The following is an 18,973-nucleotide window of genomic DNA, read 5'->3' on the forward strand; positions in this document are numbered from 1 at the left end:
CCATGCCCAGCTTTTGTCTTTCCTTCTGTTCCATCCAAATAGATTCGCCTGCCTTTCCATAGTGGTGTGGAGCACATTCGGGGTGGGCAGGAAGCACCTCTATAAAGACGGGGAGAGACAGGGAATGTCAGTCCCCCACGCTGCTCTCTGACCCCCCTTCCTCTGACCTGTTACAGCTGCCGGAGCCCCCACACCATGAACAGCATCCCGAGGGATGCCCAGGCCCCGCGCCACCGTGAGTGCCTCCTGCCCTCTGTGGCTCGCACGCCCTCAGTCACCAAGGTCACACCAGCCAAGAAGATCACCTTCCTCAAGCGAGGGGATCCGCAGTTTGCTGGGGTCCGCCTGGCCGTTCACCAGCGCGCCTTTAAGACCTTCAGCGCCCTCATGGACGAGCTCTCCCAGCGCGTGCCTCTCTCCTTTGGGGTGCGCTCCGTCACCACACCCCGGGGCCTGCACAGCCTCAGCGCCCTGGAGCAGCTGGAAGATGGTGGCTGCTACTTCTGCTCTGATAAGAAACCCCCCAAGACCCCCAGTGGGCCAGGCCGGCCACAGGGGAGAAGTCCCACTGCTCAGCAGCTGCGGGATATCCAAGGCCGGCGTGAAGCCCCAGGAACCTCCTCCTCCCGGAAGAGTCTTAAAACCCCCCGGAGGATACTGCTGGTTAAGAACATGGACCCACACCTCCAGCAGACAGTGGTTCTCAGTCACAGGAATACTAGGAACCTGGCCGCCTTTCTCAGCAAAGCCTCAGATCTCCTGCGCTTTCCTGTGAAGCAGCTGTACACCACCAGCGGGAAAAAGGTAGGCTGTCGGGGTCTGACAGTTCCTTGAAAAAGTTCTTTAGACCTCAGGTCAAAATACTCACGTGGAAGAGGGAGATTATTCCTTAAAAAGAGGCATTTGATTGCCCTGCTACTAATTAAAGGTGAATAGCATGGAGACACTCAGTCAAGTCAATTAATCAACAAGCAGCTGTAATTCACGTTTTTAGGTACATTTAGAGAGCATGTGGGCATGTGGTAAGTGGCAGGCATTGTGCCTTGCATACTCTTTTTTTTTTGAGACGGAGTTTAACTCTTGTCGCCCAGGCTGGAGGACCATGTCGCAATCTCGGCTCACTGCAACCTCTGCCTTCCGGGTTCCAGTGATTCTCCTGCCTCAGCCTCCAAGTAGCTGGGATTACAGGCATGTCCCACTATGCCCAGCTAATTTTGTAGTTTTAGTAGAGACAGGGTTTCTCCATGTTGGTCAGGCTGGTCTCCAACTCCCAACCTCAGGTGATCCACCCGCTTCGGCCTCCCAGGTGATCCACCCGCTTTGGCCTCCCAAAGTGCTGGGGATTACAGTTGTGAGCCACCGCGCCCAGCAGCCTTGTGTACTCTTATTGTTGTCTTATCCAGTAACCTATTATTGCAGGAGTTCAGTGCAGGAAACAAACTACTCAAGATACCTTAAGTAGAAAGTGATTTAATACAGGGCATTGGAGGGCTTCATCTCTGGGAAGCCAGAGAGTGAATTGGAAGCTGGGTCTGCAGGAATGGCTCCCAGCACGTGCAGGAAGCTGCTACCTCTGCTGGAAGCTGCTATGATTATTGAGTTTAAGGACATTTGTGAATGTAATTTTTGCCTTTCCAGGTTCTGCAGAACATGAATTTCCACCAAAGGTGGGCAGAGCAGAGGATGGAGGTTGACTGATCTAATTCACAGTCTCCTCAAGATTCAGTCCTGTTGCTACTCAACATCTGTATGCACCACTCCATCAATACTTCTTAAACATCATATCACTGGGCATGGTGGCTCACGCCTGTAATCCCAGCACTTTGGGAGGCTGAGGCAGGCGGATCACCTGAGGTCAGGAGTTCGAGATCAGCCTGGCCAACATGGCGAAACCGCATATCTACTAAAAATACAAAAATTAGCCAGGTGTGGTGGTGCACACCTGTAATCCCAGCTACTCAAGAGGCTGAGGCAGGAGAATCGCTGGAACCTGGGAGGCAGAGGCTGCAGTGAGCCAAGGGGTGACAGAGCCACACTCCATCTCAAAAAAAAAATCATAACATCATTACAAAAACTTCATTATAAACATCAGCTACAGCAACATGCCCTCATGTAGTAATAGAGCTCTCCCTCCGACAATAAAAAACACATTCACCTTCTCCCCACAATCACATTATCACTGGACCCTTCTATTCTGTGATAACCTCACCTTGATATCATCTGTCTCAAGGTCTACTTATGTAGTTCAGCACCATCAAAGTACCCTATGTTAAGTAGTATAGGAAATAAAGAGCAAAGAAAAGGGAAATTGATTAATATGTATACCTAGCAGAGTTGTGAAAAAAATTAGACTATCTACTGCAAGGCCATCGTTGGTGTTTAAAGCTTCTTTCCACTCTCCACTCCCTGTTCCTCTGTCTCCCACCAGCACCTCAGCTGATTATGGTTATGTACTTGGCACAGTGACCAAACCATATTCCTCAGGGGTCTGAGCCTTTGGGGTTCCTCACTACATGGGGCTTCCATGGTCTTCTGTTCATGTTTATCCCTGGACATGACAGCCAATGGGCTGCGTGGGGAATAGATGACTTCCTCCCTGTCCCATTGTGTAATAGTAGCCCTATTTCCCCCTTGGACAATCAGAACCAGCCACCCCATCCAACACAGAACCTCCCTGTTACCTATTGGTTCATTGTCATGAGAAGCCTTGTACGTACCAGGTGACCATCTCAGCTTTCAGCTCCATGGGGCCACTGTTGTGTCTTCCTTTTTTTTTTTTTTTTTTTGAGACAGAGTCTCACTCTTGTCGCCCAGGCTGGAGTGCAGTGGCGCAATCTCGGCTCACTGCCACCTCTGCCTCCTGGATTCAAGCAATTCTCCTGCCTCAGCCTCCTTGGGATTATAGGCATCCACCACTATGCCCAGCTAATTTTTGTAATTTTAGTAGAGATGGAGTTTCACCATGCTGGCCAGGCTGGTCTCGAACTCCTGACCTCAGGTGATCCACCTGCCTCGGCCTCCCAAAGTGCTGAGACTACAAGCATGAGCCACCGTGCCCAGCCCACTGTTGTGTCTTCTAAGGGGGAACATTCTCCCTTGGGTCCTGAGACCTCCAAACCCACACCAAAACCCATGCAGCTTACTTCTATCCAAAGAACTAATTTTGTAGCAAAAGAAGTGAGACAGTGGACTAACACCCATGGAATTCACTGTATAGCTTGCAGAGACTGAAACTGCTGGGATGGAAAGCAAAATGTTTGCAGTGAGGCCACAGATGTAGTAGACTAAGACACAGGTGTCCTAGTCGCCAGAGAAACAGCACTATGTATCAGTTGCCAGTTCAGAGCACATATCACATTCTGTAAGACGACACCCCAACATCATAAAGTGATGTCTTCCAGCTGCTGTCCAAACTGGATCTTCCGTAGAATATTCCATTGTTCTATAAGTTAGAGCTACTTTGCATGATGGGGTACATGGCCACACAGTGAGTTTCATGGGTGTTAGTCCATCTTCTCACATCTTTGCTATAAAATCAGTCTTTTGGGTGGAAATAATCTTCATGGGTTTTGGCAAGGATGAGCAAGGCGTTCAGTGAGTCCATGGAGGGTGGAGAAGGATGATGGCCAGGTACAAAATCTACCTGTGAAGCAGGATTACAGTTGGCACAGATTGCTGAATGCCACCAAATCAGAGGGGTTCTTTCCACCAGGGGTCTGGCTGTATCCCTCAAGGTCTGATACGAATCATTGGTCTCTGCTTTTAGCAGATCAGGCCCCGAGCAGAGGTGGCAGCCAAGTTTGCTTGAATGGAGTGGAGTGTCTGCTGCTGGTTGATGCTTCTGTGCCACTTTGTTCAGGAACTGCCTGAGCATGCCCTGGGGTGGCTGAAGGAAGAGGATGATTGACTCTACAGAGCTGGTCAATGTATCCTCAGGATTTTCACTTTTTGGTAAACAACCACATGGGACACCAATGTTCTTACCCTCTAGGCCAGTTCTTAACGATCCATTCACAGGTCCTTCTCTGGACTTCCTGTCACTCATCCTCCAGTCCCCTTCCTTTCAAGCCCCTTGATTGTCAGATTTAACTGCTAACCGTTGCCCATAAATTGCTCTAGAACCTCTTGCCGTTGCTTCTTCTGAGTAGTCACCAATCACACTGTCTCCTGGGTTTCCCTTCCCCACTGCCCTTCATGGCCAAACCGGATCTGTCATGCAGCAGTCAACTCTTGGTCATGTCAACATACTCTCTGCAACCGTCTGAAAGCCAGAATTGAATCTTTTCTTCTTCAGTTAGCTGGGAGGGGGAATTTCCCAGGAAGTCATAGGTGTGTGCTGAGGAGAGATGGGAATGCAGCAGGAGGAGATGAGCTGGGGTGTGAGCCACCTGCTCGAGCAACTTAACTGAGGCCTCAGTCAAGCTTCTTGAGCCTGACCTAGTCCACGTCATCTCCACCTGGTGATCAGGGACCACTTCTGCACACCACCCCTGCTTTGTGGCTTGATGGAACAGCTAACACCCAGTTCAGTTGTCTTTCAGCCACCAGCAGAAGCAGTTCTGCGTTTGAGTTTTGACAAGAGAAAAGAGACTCTTTGACAGCAGTTGCAGAAGCCCCCAAGTCCTCTGGTCGTCCTTGAACCAGGGCTTAGACCTTGAGCTTGACATTTTTCAAAAGTCAGAAGCAGCCAGCCCACTCCATAGCCCTTGCAGCTCTTACTCTCATTGTAAGAGGCTATCCCGGCAGCCAGTGGAGGGTCAAAGTCCTGTTCTCAGGAAGCACTACTTTCTACTATCAGAGGGACCACCTAAGAACTATTTTGTCGCTGTGTGCCATGCGCTACGAGTGTCCCATTGTCACCAGTTTATCACCACCTTCAACCAGATGAGAACACGAATCCCAGATTGCTATCCGTGAAGGTTCATTGCCTGCAGCCACCTCTGATGTGATACACTGTATCATCCATGCTTCAGTACAGGAAACAGAATCCTTTCTCAGCATCTTTTTTTTTTTTTTTTTTTTTTTGAGATGGAGTCTCCCTTTGTCACCCAGGCTGGAGTGTAGTGGCGTGATCTTGGCTTACTGCAACCTCTGCCCCCTGGGTTCAAGCAATTCTCCTGCCTCAGTCTCCCCGAGTAGCTGGGACTACAGGCACCTGCCAACATGCCCAGCTAATGTTTTGTCTTTTTTTTTTTTTTTTGTATTTTTAGTAGAGATGAGGTTTCACCATGTTGGCCACGCTAGTCTTGAACTCTTGACCTCAGGTGATCTGCCCACCTTGGCAGCCCAAAGTGTTGGGATTACAGGCGTGAGCCACTGTGCCCAGCCCTCTCTTGGCATCTTAAGCAGGAAGGAATTACACTCAGAGGGTTTGATGCCTAGAGATTCAGTGAAAGGCTGGAGGAGCACAGGCTGGGTTCCTGGAAAAGATTCCCAGAATGTCACAGACCGACCTGTCCGGGATGTCTAGGAAATGAGGAAAGTGGGCTTGGGGGGTTGCCTCTGGAATGACTGAGCTCTGAATTACCCCACCATTGCTGGGATCCCAAATGGGAAGATGTTGGGTACTAGAACAACGAGGGCGTCTTTTGATATCTCAGCGGCACACACCTCTCTGCATCTTTGACTTCCTTTTGCTTGTGGCAAGAGTCAGGAACAAAAGGAAGATGGCCCCTGCTTCACTGCTGTGTTCATGCCCTGTGCAAGTGCATCAGTTCGTGGGACTTGTTTCGCATTTAGATCCTAAGCTGCGAGCAAGTTCAGGAAATGGGCTGGCAGCTTTCTAAACTGCAGTACTGGGCTAGGTGCGGTGGCACACACCTGTAATCCCAGCACTTTGGGAGGCTGAGGCAGGTGGATCACTTGAAGTCAGGAGTTCCAGACCAGCCTGGCCAACATGGGGAAACCCCGTCTCTACTAAAAATTCAAAATTAGCCGGGCATGGTGGTGTGTGCCTGCAGTCCCAGCTACTGGGAAGACTGAGGCAGGAAAATCGCTTGAACCCGGGAGGTGGAGGTTGAACCCGAGAGGTGGAGGTTGCGCCACTGCACTACAGCCTGGGTGACACAGCGAGGCTCCATCTCAAAAAACAAACAAGCATACAAAAAAAAAAAAACACCATCGAAACCAAAACAAAGAAAGAAACCTGTGCAGTACTGGAACGCACACCAGAAAGACAGTGGGATAGAAGCAGCTGGTCTGGGGCATAGCGTGCACCACACAAACTCATGAGGTAGCTGATATTACTATTATTAATTTATTAATTACTATTACTAATATTTGATTCAGGGTCTGGTTCTGTTGCCCAGGTGTGAGTGCAGTGGCACAATCTCAGCTCATTGCAGCCTCAACCTCCTGGGCTCAAGTGAGCCCCCCATCTCAGCCTTCCAAGCAGCTGGGACTACAGGCACATGCCACTAAGCCTGGCTAATTTTATTGGGTTTTTTTGTTTGTTTTTTTTGTTGTTGTTTTTGAGATGGAGTTTCACTCTGTCACCCAGGGTGGAGTGCAGCGGTGTGATCTCGGCTCACTGCATCCTCTGCCTCCTGGGTTGAAGCACTTCTCTGCCTCCGCCTCCTGAGTAGCTGGGATTACAGGCACCCACCACCATGCCCGGCTAATTTTTTTTTTTTGGCCTTTTTAGTAGAGATGGGGTTTCACCATGATGCCCAGACTAATCTCAAACTCCTGGGCTCAAGGGATCTACCCGTCTCGGCCTCCCAAAGTGTTGAGATTACAGGCGTGAGCCACTGCATCTGGTAGCTGATATTATTATCCCCTTGGGACAGATAAGAAAAGTGAGGCACAGAGGTTAAGTAATTTGCCCCTAGTTGCATGGCTGGCCAATGATAGAGCCAACATTAATGCTTGGAAAATGAAAAAGAACAAGCTCTGTGCTTTAAAGATGGAAATACTTCCCCAAGCATTCCTAATTACGATGTAATGCAAGGATGCTTTTGAGTTAGTGTGCATTACCGTGGACTAGCATGTGCCACATAAACAGACAAATGACACGAGGTCCCCACCTTCAGTTAGCTGTAGTTTAGTGGGTGCGGTGATGGGGAGAGAGCTGGTATAACATGAGTGAACTGGAGAAAAAGACTTCGAATATTTTCACCTAGACTTATTGCAGAGCTGTGAGAGTTTCTGTAAATATAATGACCTCATTTCTCCCCAGGAAGGACTGCAACATGATTATCAACTTTCAGGTTCCCTCCTGGATAGTCATTCTTGAAAATGCTCCTTTTCCTGTAGATTTTAGACTTCTACCTCTCCCTAGGAATGGGAGCATCATTTAGTCTTCAATTTTTTCTTCTTCCTTGGAGAGTTTGATTCCCTAGAAGCATGGCTACATCCATGAATTGATAGACTTGGGTCATGTTTGAAATTTTTGATGGACTAGGAATCTAAATCAAAGAAGAAATGGACCTCGTCATTTAAAACAAACTTCTAATTACCTAGGCTGAAAGAGCTGGTGCACAACAAACTTCTATGACATTTTTTGGGGAAGAGAATGTAATATTCCCTCTTTTTTTTCATGTTTTTGTTAATGAGCATATCCTTGTAATTTTAGAGAATGCAAAATAACATGCTCTGTGCTTTAAAGATGGAGTACATTCCCCAGCATTGCTAATTACAATGTAATCCTATCAGTAGTGCAAACCCTCAGATCTGCAGGCGTCTCTGGGTCCAGGAACCTGTTTCCTGGAATGGAATCCTGCCCTGAGCCTGCCCTGAGCCCAGGAGTGGGCAGGGGACATTCTGATGGGTCTGGGGAGGGTCAGGAGCCCAGAGACCATTGCGGGAGTCTGGAAGGGAAGGGGTCCCTGTAGGAAGAGTGGTGCCTAGCCCCTGTCGCCTCCACTTGGGCAGAGGCAGGGACAGAGGCAACGGACTCAGATTGTACCAGAAAACACAGGTCGGGCAGCACAGAGGCTCCTCCATTTGGGAAAAGGGTGAGAGTGAATCGGGCCCCGCTGTGGGAGCTGGAGGGCTTGCTGCTCCAGTTGCTTCAGGGAATACATATTCTGGAGGGTGGACGTGTGGGCAGAAATGCAGCCTACAGAAGTCTTTTGCAGCAGGGGCATCCAGAGTGCTCTTTGATCACAGGCCTCACACGTGGTGGAAGGAGGGGTGTAGGTAGAGCAGGAGATCATGGTGGTGGGACCTCAGCCTCCAGCTAGTGATGGAGGTGTTATGGGGAGTGGATAAGACCCCTCCTTGGACCAGGAGTCTGGAGTGAGATGTGTAGAAATCAGGACAGGGCTGGTGAGACTGGATTCTTCCTCCCCCAGGCCTCAGGGTAGAGGGGTTTCTGCAGCCCAGGCCTCCTGACCCCGCCCGCTCCTCCCTCAGGTGGACTCGCTGCAGGCTCTGCTGCACAGCCCTTCTGTGCTGGTGTGTGCCGGGCATGAGGCCTTCAGACCCCCAGCCATGGAAAATGCCAGGAGAAGTGAAGCTGAAACTTTATCTGGGCTGACTTCAAGAAACAAAAACAGTGAGTTGGTTTTTGGGTTTCCCCCATCTGATTTGCACTGGATGGTGGTTCAGTAGGGTTGAGTGGATACCCTTCCAGGTAATCCAGGAAACTTCCCTTTGGCCCCAAATCTCGGGTATCCCAGTAATTTTGGGATGTCTCTTGCCTCTTCCTCCTTCTCAGTACTGTCAACCTGACTTGGGTTGAACATTTGACCAAGATAGGAGAGGACAGTGTTTGGTATATAAAAGGAACAGAGGTTGGGCACGGTGGCTCATGTCTGTAATTCCAGCAGTTTAGGGGGCCAAAGCGAGAGGATTGCTTGAGTTCAGGAGTTGGACACCAGCCTGGGCAACATAATGAGACACTGTCTCTAAAAAAATACAAAAAAATAAGCCAGGCATAATGGCACATGCCTATAGCTCCAGCTACTTGGGAGGCTGAGGTGGGAGGATCACTCGAGCCCAGGAGGTTGAGGCTGCAATGAGCTGTGATCACACCACTTCACTGCAGCCTGGGTGACACAGCAAGATCATGTCTCAAAATAAATAAATAAATACATGGAACAGGGTTAAGTTATCTTGAACTTGAAGTTTCTAGAATCTAAAATAAATTTTATTAAGAACCACAGGTGCAGAGGCTCACACCTATATTCCCAGCAATTTGAGAGGCCAGGACAGGAGGATCACTCGAGCCCAGGAGTTCAAGACAAGCCTAGACAACAGAGCAAGACCCTGCCTCTACCACAAACATAAATAAGTAAATGAACAAATTACCCAGGCATGGTAGCACATGCCTGTGGTCCCAGCTACTCAGGAGGCTGAGGCGGCAGGATGATTTGAGCCCAGGAGTTTGGGACTTCAGTGAGTCACAATCGTGCCACTGCTCTCCAGCTTGGGCAACAGAGACCCTGTCTCAAAAAAGAAACAACTACAGTGGCCATGACATCATGTCAGCAATGGGCCCTGTGTGTGGTGCTGTATCCTTTCAGGGTCACGATGATCTCAGACAACAGTGGTGGCCGGCACGGAGGTCAAAAGGACTAAAACTAACCATGACCACGGATCATCCATCCATCCATCCATCCATCCAACCAACCATATATCCAACCAAAGAGCCACAGTCTGGACTATGTTATTTTCTAAAACCACACACTTATTTTTAAAAGCACAATTAACAAATGCAGTCTGACAATGGAAAAATTTGGTGAGTAAACAAAGTACTATCCTTTGTGAAAAGCTCAGAAACACCAACAAGGACAGGCTCGGTGATCACTGTAGGCCAGGCACTGGAGGCACAAGGACAGTTTACTCTGGGCCCCTCCCTGGAGGAGTCCCCAGTCGCATTTGGTCCCTGTGGAGGGGCAGGACTGGGTAAAGTCATCTTCTGCCCAGATGTGCACCTGGGGTCTGTTCTTTTGCTGGTCATCAGCTCAGCCTCTGTCTGCTAGCCCTGCCCTCTTGCCACATGTTGGCTCAGGAGATGGAATTTGAAAGCATTTAGGGGCTTCATTCATTCATTCTTTCTTTTTTTCCTTTTTCTTTCTTCTTTTTTTTTTTTTTTTTTCTGAGACGGAGTCTTGCTCTGTCACCCAGGCTGGAGTGCAGTGATGTGAACTAGGTTCACTGCAACCTCCCCCTTTGGGGTTCAAGTGATTTTCATGCCTCAGCCTCCCGAGTAGCTGGGATTACAGTCACCCACCACCACGCCCAGCTAATTTTTTGTGTTTTTAGTAGAGACAGGGTTTCCCCACATTGCCTAGGCTGGTCTTGAACTCCTGACCTCAGGTGATCCGCCTGCCTTGGCCTCCCAAAGTGCTGGAATTACAGGCGTGAGCCACCGCGCCTGACTCATTTTTTCTTAGAGCCACTCCTTTGCATCCCCAGCGGCCCTTTCTTCTTCTCTTTTTCATGGCTGGGGTGCAGGCTTGACTAGCAGGACCTGATATCTCCAGCCCAGGTCCTTCCCTGAAGTCATTTATCAACCCAGGAGCTTGATGAGGGTGAAAAATCACCACTAATAATCACAGAGCATATAACAGTTTACAATCAGGGTCATATGCAGCAGTTTATTGATTTCACCTGCTGTGCTGGGTGTGGGTACGAGGAGGGCCAAGAGCAAGCTCTCGGCACTGCCACTCTGCCTGCAAAGTCTGCCATCTCTTGAGAGCCTACTGTGTGTTAGCAACTATAGAGGAAGTTTTATATGCATAGCCATGCATCAATACGAACTCAACCAATCAATATTATTATGCTTATTTTATGATTCAGAAAACAGGCTCTGCCAAAAACTATGCAGCTAGTAAGTGGCAGAGTTGAGATTGAATTCAGACTCAAGTTCTCCTTGCTAGACGATGCCAGTTCACAGACTGGTAGCTCTGTGGACTGTCATTCTAGAATAGCTCTGCCCTTATCATGCTTTTTTTTTTTCTTTTCTTTTTGTAATGGTCTTGCTCTGTCATCCAGGCTGAAGTGCAGTGGCACAGAGCTCACTGCAGCCTCGAACTCTGGGACTCAGGGGATTCTCTTGCCTCAGCCTTCCGAGTAGCCAGGAAGCTGGGACTGTAAGGCCATACTATTGTGCTCAGCTAATTATTTTTTAATTATTATTATTTTTTTTTGTAGAGATGGTGTCTCACTAAGTTGCCCAGGCTGGTCTTGAAACCCCGAGCTCAAGCAGTCCTCCCGCCTCGGCCTCCCAAAGTGCTTGGATTACAGGCCTGAGCCACCGTGCCCAGTTGTTACCGTGCATTTTGGAGGCAGTGGTGGTGTTCAGGTCGTGGGAGGCTCATGACTATTTTATTCCTTTACCCTGATGCTGTCCCCATGGCTTACAATCTTTTCCTCTTTTCTTTTCCTCTTCACTGCGTGCCAGGGAGCTGGGGGCCAAAGACTAAGCCGAGTGTGATCCATTCGCGGTCCCGGCCAGGCAGCAGGCCGCAGCTGCCAGAGAGGCCTGTTCCTAGCAACCCCCCGGTGGGCCCTGCTCCTGACAGGCACCCTCAGGACACGCCAGCGCAGCCGGGCCCGCTGGTGGCCGGCGATGACATGAAGAAGAAGGTCCGCATGAATGAGGACGGCAGCCTGTCCGTGGAGATGAAAGTCCGCTTCCATCTGGTCGGCGAGGACACACTCCTGTGGTCCCGGAGGATGGGCAGGGCCAGCGCCCTCACGGCAGACAGCGGGGAAGACCCCATTCTGGGGGAGGTGGACCCCCTCTGCTGTGTGTGGGAGGGCTACCCTTGGGGCTTCTCGGACCCTGGGGTGTGGGGACCCCGGCCCTGCAGGGTGGGATGTGGGGAAGCCTTTGGCCGAGGCGGGCAGCCAGGGCCCAAGTATGAAATCTGGACGAATCCCCTGCATGCCTCCCAGGGAGAGAGAGTGGCGACTCGGAAGAGGTGGGGGCTGGCCCAGCACGTCCGCTGCAGTGGCCTGTGGGGCCACGGGGCTGCCGGGAGGCAGAGATGCAGCCTGGACAGTGCCAGCCCAGCCTCCAGCACCGGCCACCCCGAGGGCTCAGAGCCAGACTCCTCCTGCTGCCCCAGGACCCCGGAAGACAGGGTGGACAGCGGCAGCCCCTCTGCCCAGAGAGGGGCTGAGCGGGAAGCTGGAGGGAGCCTGGGTGAGGACCCCAGCCTATGCACAGATGGAGCCGGGCTGGGCAGCCCAGAGCAAGGCGGCCGCCTGACACCCAGGGCCCAGAGTGAGGAGGGGGCTTCTTCCGACTCGTTGGCCAGCACCGGGTCTCACGAGGGATCCAGCGAATGGGGCGGGCAGCCCCGGAGCTGCCCAGGCAAGGCAAGGGCTGAGACCTCTCAGCAGGAGGCCACCAAGGGAGGCAACCCTGGTTCTCCAGCTCCAAGTCTTTCATCTTTAAGGAGTGAGGACCTGCAGGCAGAGATGCAAGGACGGGGCACCGAGCAGGCCAGGGGGGCATCTGTGAAGAGGGAGCCTCTGGTTCCTGGCCTTTCTGGCTCCTGGGACTCGGAAGGAGCCTCTTCTACCCCTTCCACCTCCGCTTCATCCCAGCAGGAGCGGAGAAGGCACAGAAGCCGGGCCAGTGCAACGTCCTCACCCAGCAGCCCTGGCCTTGGCCGAGTGGCCCCGAGAGGCCATCCCAGGCAGTGTCACTACTGCAAGGACACCCACAGCCCGCTGGACTCCTCTGTAACCAAGCAAGTGCCGAGGCCTCCTGAGCGGCGAAGGGCCTGCCGGGATGGCTCAGTGCCACGATCTTCTGGAAGCTCATTGAGCACCAGGACACAGGACTCCGGGAACCTGAGACCTCCCTCCTTGGGATCTCTTCCTTCCCAGGACCTTCTGGGAATCAGCAGTGCCACTGTCACTCCTGCAGGACACTCAGATTGTGCTTCTGGGGTCTCCCCCTGCAATGCTCCCTTTGTCGGGTGGGCAGGGGACACGGGGTCCAGGACATGCTCGCCGGACCCCACACCACCCCACACATCTGACTCCTGCTCAAAATCTGGGGCTGCCAGCCTGGAGGAACAGGCCAGGGACACCCCCCAACCCTCCTCGCCCTTGATTCTCCAGGTTGGACGGCCTGAGCAAGGGGCGGCGGGCCCCCACCAAAGCTGCTGCCACTCACAGGCTGGGACGCAGCCGGCCGAAGAGGCCCAGCGGGGACCCTCCCCTAAGGCCCGCTGGCTGTGTGGCAGGTACTGTCCCACCCCGCCCAGGGGGCGGCCCTGCCCCCAGAGGCGCTCTTCCAGCTGTGGGAGCACCGGTAGCAGCCACCGAAGTGCTGCCCGGAGGCCAGGTGGGAGCCAGCAGAAGGAGGGGACACACCAGGCAGGCCCCACACCATCCCTGGGGCCCGGTTCAGGGGCATCGAGGAGAAGCAGTGCCGGCCAGGATGTGGGATCTGGGAGGCTGTCCCAGGAGGAGACCTCAAGGAGTTGGGGAGGCCCGCAGGGGCAGGAGGAGGCCAGCGGTGTGTCACCCAGCTCTCTGCCCCGCTCGTCTCCAGAGGCTGTGGTCCGCGAATGGCTGGACCACATTCCAGAGGAGCCCGTACTCATGACATATGAGATGGCGGACGACACCACAGGTGCAGCAGGGGGTGGCCTGAGAGGCCCCGAGGTGGACCCTGGGGATGACCATTCTCTGGAAGGCCTGGGGGAGCCAGCTCTGGCCAGACAACAGCCCCTGGAAGGGGACCCCAGCCAGGACCTGGAGCCAGAGGGAGCCCTCCCGGGGAGTAGTGATGCTGGTCCCCAATCAGGAGAGGGTGTTCCCCAAGGGGCAGCTCCAGAGGGAGTTTCCGAGGCCCCCGCAGAGGCCGGAGCGGACAGAGAGGACCCAGCCAGCTGCGGGGTGAGCCTGCGGGCACTTCCTGGTCGGGTGTCTGCCTCCACGCAGATCATGAGGGCGCTGATGGGCTCCAAGCAGGGCCGGCCCAGCAGCATGCCCGAAGTGTCTAGGCCCATGGCCAGGAGACTCAGCCGCTCAGCCGGGGCCCTCATTACTTGTCTGGCCAGTCTTCAGTTCTTTGATGAAGACCTTGGGTCTCCTGCCAGCAAAGTGAGGTTCAAAGACTCCCCTCGGTACCAGGAGCTGCTCAACATCTCAAAGGACCTGTGGCCAGGATGTGACCTTGGGGAAGACCAGTTAGACTCAGGCCTTTGGGAGCTCACATGGAGCCAGGCTCTGCCGGACCTTGGGTCCCAAGCCGTGACGGAGAACTTCACACCCACGTCCTCCTCTGGTGTGGATATCAGCAGTGGCTCCGGAGGCTCAGGGGAGAGCAGCGTACCCTGTGCCATGGACAGCACCCTGGTCCCTGGGGGGACAGAGCTGTCCCTGAAAACCTCCAACCAGAGGCCTGATTCCAGAACTTCTGAGAACCCAGGGGATCTGGAAAACCAACAGCAGTGTTGTTCCCCAGCCTTCTTGAACTCCCGAGCCTGTGCTTGTGCCACCAATGAGGATGAAGCAGAAAGAGACGGTGAGGAGCAGAGGGCGAGCTTGAACCTGGAGCAGTTAGCTGAAAACACAATGCAAGAAGAGGTGCAATTAGAGGAAAGTAAAGAAGAAACAGAGGGAGGAGGGCTGCAAGAAGAGGGGCTGCAGTTAGAGGGAACTAAAGAAACAGAAGGGCTGCAAGAAGAGGGGGTGCAGTTAGAGGAAACTAACGGAACAGAAGAAGGGCTGCAAGAAGAGGGGGTGCAGTTAGAGGAAACTAAAACAGAAGAAGGGCTGCAAGAAGAGGGGGTGCAGTTAGAGGAAACTAAAACAGAAGAAGGGCACAAAAGAAGAGGGGTGCAGTTAGAGGAAACTAAAATGAAGGAAGGACACAAAAGAAGAGGGGGAAGAGGAAACAATAGAATGAAGGAGAAGGACAAGAAGAAGAGGCAGTAGAGGAATGGAAAGAAGAAATGAGGAGAAGGAAGAAGAAGAATGGAATGAAGGGAGAAGGAAGAAGAAGAGGAAGGAGGAAGGAAGAAGAAACAGGAGGAGAAGGGCTGGGAAGGAAGGGAAGGAATGAAGGAGGAAGGGACAAGAAAGAGGGGGGAGGAAATGAAGAAATGGAAGGAAGGACCACAAGAAGAGGGGGGGAAGAGGGGGAACAGAAGGAAGGGACAAGAAGAGGGGGAAGGAACAGAGGAAACTAAAGGAACAGAAGGACGACAGCAAGAAGAAGAGGCGCAGTTAGAGGAAATTAAAGAAGAAACAGGAGGAGAAGGGCTGCAAGAAGAGGGGGCGCAGTTAGAGGAAGTTAAAGAAGGACCAGAAGGAGGACTGCAAGAAGAGGCTCTTGAAGAGGGTCTCAAAGAGGAAGGGCTTCCAGAAGAAGGAAGTGTCGGCCGGCAGGAATTGTCAGACGCCGGCTCTCCGGATGGGGAAGGCTCCTGGGAAGATGACCCAATCCAGGAAGAGGAAGCGGGAAGAGCCTCTGCAGAGCCGTGCCCCCCAGAGGGCACAGAGGAACCCACAGAACCCGCTAGTCATCTCAGCGAGACGGACCCAAGTGCCAGCGAGAGTCAAAGTGGCTCCCAGCTTGAGCCTGGCTTGGAAAAGCCGCCCGGAGCCGCCATGATGGGCCAGGAGCACACGCAGGCCCAACCCCCGCTGGGGGCTGCAGAGAGGAGCTCTTCGGTGGCCTGCAGAGCGGCTCTGGACTGCGACCCCATCTGGGTGTCCGTGTTGCTGAAGAAGATGGAGAAGGCCTTCCTGGCCCACCTTTCCGGCGCAGTGGCTGAGCTCCGAGCGCGCTGGGGCCTCCAGGACAGTGACCTGCTGGACCAGATGGCGGCCGAGCTGCAGCAGAATGTGGCCCAGCGCCTCCAGGACAGCACCGAGAGAGAGCTCCAGAAGCTCCAGGGCCGGGCGGGGCGGATGGTGCTGGGGCCTCCCAGGGAGGCCCTCACTGGGGAGCTGCTCCAGCAGACCCAGCAGCGCAGACACCGTCTCCGGGGCCTGCGCAACCTCTCGGCCTTCTCTGAGCGGACCCTGGGCCTGGGGCCCTTCTCCTTCACCCTGGAGGACGAGCCAGCCCTCAGCACAGCCCTGGGGAGCCAGCTGGGCGAGGAGGGGGAGGGCGAGGAGTTCTGTCCCTGCGAGGCCTGCGTGAGGAAGAAAGTGAGCCCTGCGTCCCCCAAGGCCACAATGGGGGCAACCAGAGGTCCCATCAAAGAGGCGTTTGACCTGCAGCAGATTCTGCAGAGGAAGAGGGAAGAACACACCCATGGGGAGGCAGCAGAGGTGGCCCCTGGCGAGACCTGCACAGACCCCACGAGCACCAGGACTGTCCAGGGAGTGGAGGGAGGGCCAGGGCTGGGGCTGGGCCACGGGCCTGGAGTGGACCAGGGTGAGGATGGTGAGGGAAGCCAGAGACTCGACAGAGACAAAGATCCCAAACTCGGGGAGGCAGAGGGAGATACAATGGCTCAGGAGAGAGAAGGGAAAATCCACAACAGCAAAACCAGTGTGGGCAGCGAGCTGGGGGAAGCCGAGCAGGAGGGAGAGGGCATAAGTGAAAGGGGAGAAACTGGGGGCCAGGGCTCTGGGCATGAGGACAACTTGCAGGGTGAAGCTGTGGCAGGAGGTGACCAAGATCCAGGACAGAGTGATGGGGCGGAAGGCATAGAGGCCCTGGAGGCTGGGATATCAGTCAAAATCTCGAAAATAAAAGAAACAAAAATTGGAAATGCTCGAAGTCAATCTCAAAAACTAGAAGGGTCGAATCAAAATAAGCTCTCCGGAAATCAAAAAATCTCGAAACTCCGGAAATCTCGAGAAGTCAGCGTCTCAAAACCGAAACCGAAACAAAGGAAATCGTCGAAAACCTCGGTATAAAGAATATCAAAGAGATCTCATCTCAAAACCGAACAAAACAAAACCGAAATCGCTTGCGTCAAAATAAGAAGCTCGAAAAACCGGAAAAGCTCGAGATCGCTCGAGTCGAAGGTCGCCGACAAAAGATGAAAGAGAATCACGAGAACAAAGAGAACCATAAAATCCGAAGTCTCAAAATGAAATCGAAAATAAAGAAATACTCGAAATCAAAGGTCTCAAAGGCTCCGGGTCGAAGAATCAAAACAAAAGAGAATCTCGGAAATCAGCGTCAAACAAAGGAAACAAAGAAACCGGAAAACTGAAAAACCAAATCAAAATCGAAATCAAAACCAGAGAAACCGAAATAAATCGTCTCGGCTCGAAACAAAACCGAAGAATCTCGAAATCATAAATCTCAAACCAGAAAAACAAAACCGAAGAGCTCAAGTCGAAATCTCAAACTAGAGGAGACTAAAAGAGAATATAAAGTCGAAAGTATCAAGACTGACTGAAGAGAATAGGAGAGCTGAAGAGAATAGGAGAATGAAAGGAGAATAACAGTCAAAGTCATCAAAGCCAGAAATAAAAGGCTCGGAGAACTGAAAAGAATAACAAAGTCCGGGTCAGGAGCCGAAGTTAGAAGAGAGATCAGGAAACAAAGGGAACAGGTCGAAGTCAAAACCGAGAGAGAAGGAGAAGTCAAAATCCTCGAAACCGAGAGAGGAGAAAAAGTCGAAGATAAAATAGAGGCGAACAGCTCAGAGACAGAGGCTAGGAAGCAGAAGGGAGGCCCAGAGGAGGAGCCAGAGAAAGGAGGGCCAACCAGAGTCAGAAGGTGTAGAGGCCCTGGAGGCTGAAGGGGAGGCCCAGCCAGAGTCAGAAGGTGTAGGGGCCCTGAGGCTGATGAGGAGGCCCAGCCAGAGTCAGAAGTTGTAGAGGCCCTGGAGGCTGAAGGGGAGGCCCAGCCAGAGTCGGAAGGAGAAACTCAAGGTGAGAAAAAGGGGAGCCCTCAGGTCAGTCTAGGAGATGGCCAGTCTGTGGGGGCTTCTGAAAGCAACAGCCCAGTCCCCGAGGACAGGCCCACTCCACCCCCTTCCCCAGATGGAGACACTCCTCACCAAAAGCCAGCCTCCCAGACAGGCCCTTCCTCCTCCAGAGCATCCTCTCAGGGCGACAGCTGGTGGAAAGACTCAGAAGACGGCCATGTATGTGGAGACACAAGGAGCCCTGACGCCAAGTCCGTGGGGGCCCCTCATGCAGAGAGGAAGGCCACCAGGATGTATCCAGAAAGTTCCACTTCTGAGCAAGAAGAGGCCCCTTCAGACACAAGGTCTCCAGAGCAGGGGGCCAGTGAAGGCTGTGACCCTCAAGAGGACCAGACACTCGGAAATCCTGCCCCCACCAAGGCAGTGGGCAGGGCAGACGGCTTTGGCCAAGATGACTTAGATTTCTAGACAAGATCAAGCTGCAAAATGCTCATGAGCTTGGGAGCTCTGTTTTTATTCATATTTTTCCTACAAAACTGAGCAACGCTCAGTCCACTGGAGATGTCCACAGCACATGGACGAAGACCAAGGACGTGCCAAGGACACAGCCTATGCCATGCTCTCCCGGGATTCTAAGTCCAGAAGCTTCAGAGAACTCTGTGGCCCGTCCCACACGCAGTGTGAAGAAACGGGGTCTGCGGATCTGCCTGGTTATCGGAGGCCAGCCCTGTTCCCATTCATTTGTCTTCAGAGCCCGAAAGATGGAACTGATTGGAAAGGCTCCAGTTTTGCTTTTGTTTGTGGGTTTGTTTTCTGCTAGCAAGTGTTTCTCTCCGTCTTTTCCCTATTGATCTCCTGTTACTTTTCTCCTTGGCCTCTGTTGGCACTCACCTCATTTGACTTTGAGATACTGTTTTTCTAGTCTTGAATGTATTTGGTGACTCTGCAGAAATACTTGGGCAAAGCAGATAACTTCAGAGTCATTGGATAAAGTTTGTTCTCAGCCCCAAAGTCCAAGTTGCTTTTCCTCAATTCATACTTTTTGTAATGAAAAAATGGAAAATGCAAAAAAGCAGGTAGTAAGAAATAATCCCATCACTCAGAGACTTCTGTTAGCAATTGGATGTATTTCCTTCTCCTCCTTTTCTAACCATTTTACAGTTGAGATGATTCTTTATATATATATTTACACACGTTTTAAAAACTTAAAAAAGTAA

At 52.4% G+C, this 18,973-nt stretch overlaps 1 protein-coding gene across 1 annotated transcript in view; it reads left to right on the forward strand.

Moving 5' to 3' along the window:
* RP1L1 (RP1 like 1) overlaps positions 1-18,767 on the forward strand; it is a 36,129-nt gene extending 17,362 nt beyond the window's left edge. Inside the window, 7 exon segments of the mRNA XM_031669350.1 lie at positions 177-804; positions 8,356-8,497; positions 11,351-14,788; positions 14,978-16,684; positions 16,687-17,581; positions 17,583-17,656; positions 17,659-18,767. Coding sequence (XP_031525210.1) covers positions 196-804; positions 8,356-8,497; positions 11,351-14,788; positions 14,978-16,684; positions 16,687-17,581; positions 17,583-17,656; positions 17,659-18,224 — 7,431 coding nt within the window. The 5' untranslated portion in view covers positions 177-195 and the 3' untranslated portion in view covers positions 18,225-18,767.
* Positions 18,768-18,973: the final 206 nt, after the last annotated feature.

Source organism: Papio anubis, chromosome 8 (genome assembly GCF_008728515.1).
Source record: "Papio anubis isolate 15944 chromosome 8, Panubis1.0, whole genome shotgun sequence".
NCBI lineage: Eukaryota > Metazoa > Chordata > Mammalia > Primates > Cercopithecidae > Papio > Papio anubis.